The 10,176-nt window shown below is 39.4% G+C and overlaps 1 protein-coding gene across 1 annotated transcript; it reads left to right on the top strand.

Annotated features, from left to right (window-relative positions):
* The first annotated feature begins 3,377 nt into the window (after positions 1 to 3,377).
* On the top strand, positions 3,378 to 7,747 carry LOC106072092 (probable serine carboxypeptidase CPVL). The gene is made up of 2 exons (XM_056005033.1): positions 3,378 to 3,684; positions 6,375 to 7,747. Exon 2 carries the CDS (start codon positions 6,383 to 6,385, stop codon positions 7,709 to 7,711), a length of 1,329 nt encoding a protein of 442 aa, XP_055861008.1. The 5' UTR covers positions 3,378 to 3,684; positions 6,375 to 6,382; the 3' UTR covers positions 7,712 to 7,747.
* The last annotated feature ends 2,429 nt before the right edge of the window (positions 7,748 to 10,176 follow it).

The raw sequence follows: 10,176 nt of genomic DNA, 5'->3' as shown, positions 1-10,176 counted from the left end.
TGAGGAGATGATGACAAATTTTATATAAATGTACATAAAAGGGAAAATACTAATATAAAAATGTACATAGAAGGGGAAATAATAATCTGAAATAAACAACACAGGTGGATAGAGAAAGAAAGGGGGGGGGGGTTGAATTGGGCGGTGGTCAGTGACCAGAACGGTTTGTTTACATATGACCATAGGTCGAGAACAATGGAGCGCGCTTGAATGGAGAGGGTGTCCGTTCAAGCGGCGCAACTCTCGTTAGAGTGAAACGACTACAGGGGAGATAATTCAATACAGGAGAGAAACTCATAATTCTTCTCTAGACGCAGTATTAGTGCGCTAGTTAAGTTATCAAGGCGGTCAACCGAGATAAAGGAAATAAAATAAGATGTACGAATATATACATGGTTGCATCAACGATCAATTGAGCAACGTAGCATTAATAGATTAGTGCAATACATAAATATATACATAGGACATGTTTATGTTTTCTACTTACGCCAGTGAGAAATACACAATGCACTAATTAAATATAAGTGAAATAATAAAATACACATGATAATATCCAATGGAAATAGCACAAAAGCAATTAAGATTGAAATTGTGATTAAGTTCGGCTTACCACCAGGTATTCCTCTAGGAGTAAGAATAAATGAAGCCGTCCAGACTCGATAGCTCAGCTCGAATGAGAAATGAAAGAGAGTCTGGCCTGATTTAATTTACCTTATATACAAAGGCCTGGAAAATGTGAGCGGAAACAGGAAATGTCCTAGGCTTAGGATTATCTTACACGTGGGTGAAGTCCGACAAGAGATGGGATTCGCACATTGGGAGGTCAATGGGCGTGTTTGTCCTCGTGTTCTCTTAGATCAAAGAGAGGCATAGGAGAAAAGGGGGGGGGGAGGAGTGACTTGCATTCCACACAAGGTGGTGTCCACTGCGGCCGTCAGACATCCTGTCGATAAGATCAAAGTCTGTGCGTATCTTTGCCCCGGTCAAGGGAAGATAACTCGAAAGACGTGGCCTAGCTATCTCCAATGTGGTCAACTAAGTCTAGCCTGGAGCGGAAAAGGTGGTGCGGGTGGAGAATTCAGGGGTAGGATGGGGAAATAATTAAAATAAAATAAATAAATAATGAAAAATAATAATTAATGCTGTGATAAATTTGAGTGACTCTGACAGCGAGTTTTTGACTTGTCACAGTTCTACGAAATATCATAAAAGAAACAACAGCTAACGATCAGTTTTGTAGTCTTTAAGAAAGCGTGTGATAATGTCCACCGAGAATCACTATGGAAAATCACTAGAGAATACTTCATCCCAGAAAGATTCAATACAGTCAGTCTATTTGATGCATTAAAACAGAAGAAGGAACAACAGAGTTTTTTAGCATCGAGACAGGTGTGAGACAGGAATGCATCTTATCTCCCTTCTTTTTCTCCTAGCCATCGACTACATAATGAGGAGAGCAATGAACCAGACTGCCTTTGGTATTCCATGGCATGAACAAATCCGAATGACGGACTTGGATTTTGCCGATGACGTTGCACTACTCAGGGCTACAAATAAATGCATACAAGAAATGACGGTGAGCCTATATAGAGAGACACCCAAATTTGTCCTCCGCATATACTTGGATAAGACTAAAATTTTGCGAGTGGGATATAAGGCAAAGGGTGCCCCCGTCAGACTTGGCGAGTCAAAGCTTGAAGAGTTGGACAAGTTCACGTACCTTGGCAGCATCATAACAAATGATGCCTACTGTGATGTAGCGTGCCAAAAATGAAAGGCAGGGAGCATTTTCCAAAGGCTGCACCCTATTTGGACTAGCCAAGCCATTGGACTCGACACAAAAATTCTCAACACAATCGTCATCCCAACAGCAACATTTGCATATGTCAAAATTGAGAATAGACTAAATGTGGCTCAACAAAAATGGCTGAGACGAATTTTGGGATCAGTTACACAGATCGTGTGTCAAACAAGGAAATCCTATGCTGAACTGGGAGTCGAACACTTAGTGAAGTTGTGACAGAGCGTCGCATGAGGTTTGCGGGACATGTTCTCCGACAAAATGAACTACGCATACCAAGAGTTGCAATGACATGGAGGCCAATACGAGGAAAGCACAAACATGGACGTCCTCGTATAGCTTGGCGCCACACCTTCATGGAGGACCTCAGAACAGTGGACACCAGGTGGAAGGAGGCTTCAGACATTGCCAATGACAGATCTTTGTGGAGACAGCTTAACGCCCAATGCACCGAATGGCTCGTTAGGACCTAAGTGTAAGTCTAAGTAAATTTCGAGATACCAAACAAAATAATGAATTACCAAAAGTTAATTAGCTAATAGGTTAATTTTTTCATTGATTCTTTTGCTGTCAGGTCAAAGAAATAATTGTGCAAAACTTTAACATGATCTGAGATTGGGTGTGCGAGAAATCAAATGTACAAACTTTTTACCAGACAGAGTGAGTTGATAAAAGCTTTGTATGATAGGTTTTATTTTAACTGTAGCTATAAATACATGTATGAATTTTAACGGATAAATAACACTGGTTTTAAAAGTTTCAATATTTGATGCTTGAGAAATGTTTTAATCTTGTAACAATTGTGTTTACCAGTGCTGCCTCATTCTTTATTACAGTTAAGTTGAACTGACACGTCTCATCACTATTTAAGCCTTTTTTGACATGAATTCTTCTTGCTATCATTAACAATTCTTTGAAAAAGTGTTGTTGTTTATTATTATTATATATTATTATTTTTTTTAGATAAGGATGAATTTCTGAAGCTCAGAACTCAGGAAAAGGCTTGACGCAGGGGAATACCCCGGCCTGGCTGGGAGAGATCTAAATGGATAGATATGTTGAAGCAATCCAGAGCCATCCACTGCGATGGATGGATGGATATGTTTAAATGAAATGTCTATATTTCATTTTAAAGCTGTTGTTTAACCTAGTAGAAATGCACGGCGTTGTAAACTCGAAAAACTACAAACAAAGCTTATACTACTTAACTTTTCCTCTTTTTTTTTTGTGAGCAGAGCACATGCCGAATACACTGTACTGCCTCCACAAAAGTCTCATCAAGATTCATTAAACGGTGTAAATTTCGATAAGGAGCACTCATGTGTCTTACAATGTTTCTTATTCATTAAAATGAATATCAGAGTTTTGTGGGCGGAGTTTCCAACAACAACTTGCTTGTTTGTGAAATCTGTTACATGTTTCGGATGTTCCTTCAGAGTTGAAGGTCATTTACGTCCTAGTCCAAACCTTACGCAGCACGACGGGGGATGGCAGAGGGCAGAGTATGAACCCGGGACCATCGACAAGCCCGAACGACAGTCCAGAGCGCATACCGCACAACCAGCCAGCCACCCTAAACCTATCATTTACGTTAACAATGTCACGTGGCTTTGTATTGTGCATACCCATATTTAGACTGATCCCTGCTATTGAGACACTGTTTGGATACATGTTCCATTGATAATAATTTAGTCGCTCGTAGTTCTTAGTTGCCAATTCAACGCTAATCCTGTTTGTAACATGAGGGCTGGCTCTGTAGTATAATGCATAGTTAATTCCTGACACATGTTGCCTGTTACAATGTCGAGATCTATATATACATCGTTAACCTCGAACCTAACAGCTCTCCTACAATAATCACTCAGATGAACTGACGACATATGGTAAGTACTTTCACTTTAGTCCATACCAGTGTCAGACATATAGATTAACATTACTGTTTCTATAGAACTTAGTTATAAGACATCTTAATTTAAAGTAATATAAATGAATTTAGTTTTGAAGTTAAGTTTTGCTAAAGATTTGTCTCAATCTGTTGAGACACTCTTTGCTTTTCTTTAAGTGAAATGAAAGCTATGCTTTCAGACCTTACGATCTACAGGACAGATGGTGTAAAGGTCATCTGTTTCTGTGGCAAACTGTTAACGAGGGTGCCATGTGGCCAGCACAACGACCAACTGCCTTTACTTTCCCCCAACTAGTGTCAGGTACCCCTTAGAGCTGGGTGGACTCAGAGGCACCCAAAGATCCCAGAAGTCTAAAATCCCAAGCGCTTTACCGCTCAGCCACTGCGACTACTTTTCTTTATGTCAAAGTTATTTGATTCTACACAGTATATACGCGTTTCTTGCTACCTACGCGCGCGCACACACACACATACACTTGATAAAAGTTTCAGGCATAGTGCGAAATCTGGCATTCTATCTTTCCTAGACATTCTACAGAGTGCCTGAAGGTTTCAGGCAAAGTAGGAAATGATTTACCCGTTCAGTGTTCAAAATATTTGTGCATCTTTCATTTCTCATTCTGGACTACTTAGAAGAAACTAGACAAAACTATATTTACAAATGTGTATTACTATTTTAAAATACAGTTAGTTCATTTAGAGATTTAAAGAATTAAAAAAAATGCTGCACAGGTTAGCGGACAGTATTGAATCAGCACATCGGGTTTTGGCTAGCAATATCGGCCATTTCAAGATTTGTCCTGTCAAATTAGATTCAAAAGTATTCATTGCAAGTACATCAGGTAGTGTCCAGAAGCTTCAGCCAGTTCGCGGACTGGCCACACTTACTGTTTCGGTCGTTAACATATATAAAGATACTCAACGTCTCAACATGATATATAGATAGAATATTAATAGATACAAAAACAACAACAAAGCTTATCTTAGGGAAAAAAGTCCGCACTTACAACTATATCTTTCAATAATGTAGAATTTATTTACCTTATTAAACATCAAACAAAATTATTAATTTACTAATTTGTTAATTTCTTAATTACTTCGTGTTTTGTTAGGTACAATAAATAATTTGGTTTTCAAGACAATGGTGAATCCTAGGAGGGGGTCGGTAAGGGGGTCGACCCCCTTCCCCAACGTGAGCGTGGGCGGACAAATTTTACTAGAGAAATCACACAATTTGTATAGGAATTCTTTACTTATGCTAATAATATATATTAGTTATTCATATTAGATCATGCCGCGTCACCTTCTTTTATTTTATGTTGGCCGATTTGGTTGGAGGGGGGGGGGGGTCAATTGCATCAATCCCGCCCCCACCGACCATATTTCTACGAGTGGGGGGGGGAACGGTCCAATATTATTTTGCATAATCCCAGTTTGTTAACAGAATTAGTTACATATCTATATGATATAAGTTATCTATTTATATTTTAACCAATCTCTATATTATGTCATCTCCTTCTGGTACGTTGGCCGATTCGGTGGGGATGGGGGAGCGATTACATCTACCCTTTGAGTTGGGGGGGGGGGCGGTCCAATTTTTCATGCATAAATTAGATTTGTGTTGAATATCTATATAATATAATCTACTTATTAATATTGGAACCCATTTGTATAGTAAGTCCACAACACGCCCCATCCCATTTTCCGACGAAAAATAGACACAGTTAAAACATATTTGTGAACTATGGCGACAGAGTCTGTGTGACTGAGCATGAATTTGTCTTAATTATTCAAAGATTTTCTAGAGAAAAAAAAAATTAGAATGCATGAGAAACGTTTTAAGTATAAGAGTAACAATTGGGGTGACCTCTGAACCCAAACATTTTTTCCTTGTGGCAACCTGTACTCAATCTAATTCTTTTTTTTTTTCATTGTAAAAATACTTATGGGACTATAAATCACAATTTATCACAATTTATGCTTGAACCCTAAAACTAAAATAGAGAAAACTCTAATTGTTCTATTTTAATTCTATTTTAATTCTCCTCCTTCTTCCACAATTATAAATATCCAAAAAGCTTTGAATTCTAGTTCTGTAACAATAACGAAGTTGAAAACAGGCGTGTCAAACGAAATTAATCACTTCTAATTGAACGTCTTTTTTTAAAAATATTTTTTATGAAGAGATTTTTTTATTCTGCAGCGACCATTCAAGCGTTAATCTGAATCAACTTTATCAATCTGTGGGGTATCTTTTCTTTTCCAATAAACAAATCGTTTGTATTTGCAATGTAGTTAGGGTCTATTAATTCATACTCGATTTTTAAAAAAAAGTAAAACCATTATTTAAAAGGTTAAAAATGAGACATTTTGAGCAAGTCAAAATGATCTAATATCCAAAGAGCGTTTAACCATCGTTCTTTGGGCGTCTTACTCTGATTATGTACATCTGTATTTATATATAACTTAGTTAGAGAGAAGAGGGAAAAAGAAAGAAAGATATATAGAAACACAGACACACACAGACGAACAGGCAGACAGACAGACAGACAGGCGGATAGATAGATAGATAGATAGATAGATAGATAGATAGATAGAACTTTTAGATATAACTATGTAGTTACATAATTACTAACACTAGAATGTTATTATTTTGTTTTGTTTTAGATTTCAAAATGTCACCAATACCTGTAAAGCAAGTAATTCTGCTGATTCTAATTTCTAATACTCTAAGCTTTGAAGTAGACAAACCGCTAAAATTAACACCTTACTTAAAGCAAGGGAAGATAACTACTGCTAGACAACTCAGTTTGGTAAAAGACAAAAAAAATGGCGTGATACCTACAAGTTATTCTGGATTTATTACCGTAGATCAGCATCTTGGGAATCATTTATTTTTCTGGTTCTTCCCGGCCATAAACTCTGACCCCAAAGCACCACTAGTCGTTTGGTTAAATGGCGGACCAGGTGAATCGTCTATGATTGGTTTGATCAACGAAAACGGTCCCTTAAAGATCGACAAACTGATCAATGGGAACATTAGTTACAGGAGACGAAAGAACTCTTGGGCCGAGACATTTTCAATGTTATATATTGACAATCCCGTTGGAGTTGGTTATAGTTATAGCGACAGCGGAGAGGAAGGTTATAGAACAACACAAGAAGAGTACACTAGAGATCTTTATGAGTTCATTCAACAATTTTATGTCATGTTCCCAGAATACTTGCAAAGAGAACTTTACATTGGCGGCCAATCATACGCCGGGAAATATGTTCCGGCCTTCGCATACAAAATACATGAAGAGATTCAAGCTAAGAGAACCAACATTCCACTTAAAGGAATCCATCTGGGTGGACCACTGATCGACGCGAAAATACAATTTGGCCATTTCTTTGAAATTTTTTTCTCCCTTGGTTTCATAACTTACGATGAGTTTTTAGAATTTCAGAAAGAAATCATTAAAGAATTCCCGAAGTATGAACAGAATAAGAGTTTGGAGATTTTCAATCTGTTGATGAGGCTCTCAGGCCTTCCATTAGATAACTTCAACACATTGGATCGATCTCCAGACGAAGCTGTCACGAGCATTATGACCAACAAAAATTTAAGATCATTACTTCATGTTGGGAAGGCGGATTTCAAAGCATTCAATGAAAATGTTTACCTTCGTTTCGGTGGAGACCTTTTTGTATCCACTCGATCCCAACTTGGGGCATTAATGGACAACTATAAAGTGTTGGTCTACACAGGTGATCTGGACGGATTGATAAGCTCTCCAACAATAGAGGCCGTGCTGAGGACAACTCCTTGGTCACTAATGGAGGAGTATAAAATATCTAAGCGACAGTCCTGGCTCGATGGCGACATTATCAAAGGGTTTTATACCAGAGTTGGCCTGTTTTGTAGAGTAATCGTTCTCGGAGCTGGACACCGCGCTTCGTTTGACCAACCAGATAGCATTCTTAAAATGATGAACAGTTTTGTAACGACTGGTTGTATTTAAAAGAAACTACAATAAATACATCAATTTCTATTATCAGCACGTTTTTTTTTTTAATTTCATTATTGAGGGGCCCCAAAAAGGGAAACAAAATTGCTTAAAAAATGTATATAATGTTCTAACCCTGCCATGCACACCGCCATTCAAGATAGTGCAGAAGGTGCACACTGCCAGAAACCAGACGGAGAAGGATGTTGACATTAGAGGCAAGAGAACAAGTTACGTCCAAGTCTAGAGCCGATGGTAATGTCCTGCGAATAAACATATTTGTCTCGTTGAGTTGCCTCCCTTAAGTTATTACAATAATTATAATTAAATCAATTAGTTAGGATCAGTCATGTAATTACATTTGATCTAGACCAATAAATCTGTGCAATTAAAATATTTTTACCAATTTTTTTTATGTAGCGCTATTTTATGCCTTTAGTATTCTCATTACGTTATGATCTTATCACAAGCCAACGTGCTAACCACTCTGCTAGTGAGGTACTTATGAATAGAGAAGATTGTATAGTTATCTATTGTTTAAGCGGCGACCTATACAAGGGACCATGGGCGTAGCCAGGATTTTTTTTTCGGGGGGGGGGGGGTTTGGGGGGATTTCCCCCCCCCCCCCCCCGCCTCCCCTCGCGAAAAAAAATATTTGTATATATGTATGTGTGTGTGTGTGTTCATAATCAAATGGCAAGACAAAATACCAGATACAGAAGTCCTTCGAAGAGCGTGTCTGCAAAGCATCCACACAATCCTGATGCATTCCCAGCTGCGATGGGCAGGTCACGTCTACAGAATGGAAGACCACCGCATCCCTAAACGACTCTTGTATGGCCAACTAAGCGAAGGAAAGCATTCGCAAGGTGGTCAAAGAAAGCGCTTCAGGTACACCTTGAAAGCTTCTCTGAAGGCGTTCAGCATAGATCCAGGCACCTGGGAGACAGAGGCACATGACAGAGCATCATGGCGTCGCGCTGTGAAAACTGGCGCACAGGTTGCTGAGGAAAAAAGAACAACGCTGGCAGAAGAAAAACGCCTGAAAAGAAAAACAAGGCTAACGGCACTAGCCCCAGCTGGAATAACCTGCCCAGTGTGCGGCCGAACATTCCGGGCTCTCATAGGTCTCACCAGCCACATGAGGAGCCATAAAACCCCAGTGCAAAGCCCTCAGCCTTCTGGATGACAAAGTGGTCATCATCGAACCACGATGGACGAACTATATATATAAAATCTTTATTACATTCTGACCCTTCATTCTTTTGGAACACGTTTATTGTGCCCTAGAATAGGTTCTTCCTGCAGTTAGTGAAAAAATTGTTGACTCCCCGCCATTGCCAGCAAGGGGCTCTGGGGGAGCTCTAGGAGCTCACCCTAGCGCGAAGCACTATTTCTGGCATAGAATGTCAACTAAATGCATATTGTGAGGTATCTACAGTGTATTTTCCTGCTATTAAAAAGTCTTATTTCAAAAATGTATGTGCTATTTTTACTGACTAAGACCCTGCCACGCCGTTCTTGATAGCCTTTAGTGAAGACAATCACTCACCGTCTCTCCGGTCACTCAATGGTTAAACAATAAAATAATGATACAGATGTTTTCGAGCGAGTATATTATCTATAATACAGACGTTACTTCAAAAAAAGAAGATGGTTACGTCCATGGGCGTAGCCAGGATTTTTTTCGGGGAGGGGGGGGGATTTTTTTTCTCTCCCCCCCCCCCCCCGCGAAAAAAAAATTATATGTATGTATGTGTGTGTGCATAAATTTGATTACGTTCTGACCCTTCATTCTTTCGGAAAACGTTTATTGTGCCCTAGAATAGGTTCTTCCTGGAGTATGTGGAAAAATTGCAGACTCCCCGCCATTGACAGCGAGGGGGTCTGGGGGAGCTCAGCGCGGAGCAGAGCCCCGCCGCCAAGCACTATTTCTGGTATTGAAAGCCAACAAAATGCGTATTCTGTTGTATCTACAGTGCATTTTCCTGCTATTAACAAGTTTTATTTCAAAAACCTAATGTGCTATTCGTACTGACTTAGACACCCCCCCCCCTCCCCGCGCCGTTCGGCGCATTTGCCGTCAAGCTGTTTCCACAAAGTCTGTCACTGGTAATTTCTGAAGCCTCTTTCCTCCTGCTCCGAGGACCTCCATGAATGTGTGGCGCCAAGTTGTACTAGGATGTCATCGCAACTCTTATTATGCGTAATTTATTTTGTCGGAGAACATGTCCCGCAAACCTCATGCGACGCTCTGTCACTAAGGGGTCGACTCCCAGTTTGGCATAGGATTTCCTTGATTTAGACCCGATCTCAATAACTAACTCCTAAAATCTGTCTTAGCCATCTTTGTTGAGGCACATTTAGTGTTTTTCAATTTTGGTAGATGACTATTCACTGCACTTTATTAATTGAGCCCCGCCACTGGTAGAAATGTGTAACCTCTCTTGGATGCGCTCTTGGAATTGGGTGACTGTAGT

Source organism: Biomphalaria glabrata, chromosome 11 (assembly GCF_947242115.1).
Source record: "Biomphalaria glabrata chromosome 11, xgBioGlab47.1, whole genome shotgun sequence".
Classification (NCBI taxonomy): Eukaryota; Metazoa; Mollusca; class Gastropoda; family Planorbidae; genus Biomphalaria; species Biomphalaria glabrata.
Note: the sequence above shows the minus strand (reverse complement) of the source record. Positions and strands in the feature narration are given on the sequence as shown.

What these genes read in the sequence shown, in the direction of transcription:
- LOC106072092 (XM_056005033.1), top strand. Translation starts at nt 6,383, where the DNA reads ATGTCACCAATACCTGTAAAGCAAGTAATTCTGCTGATTCTAATTTCT.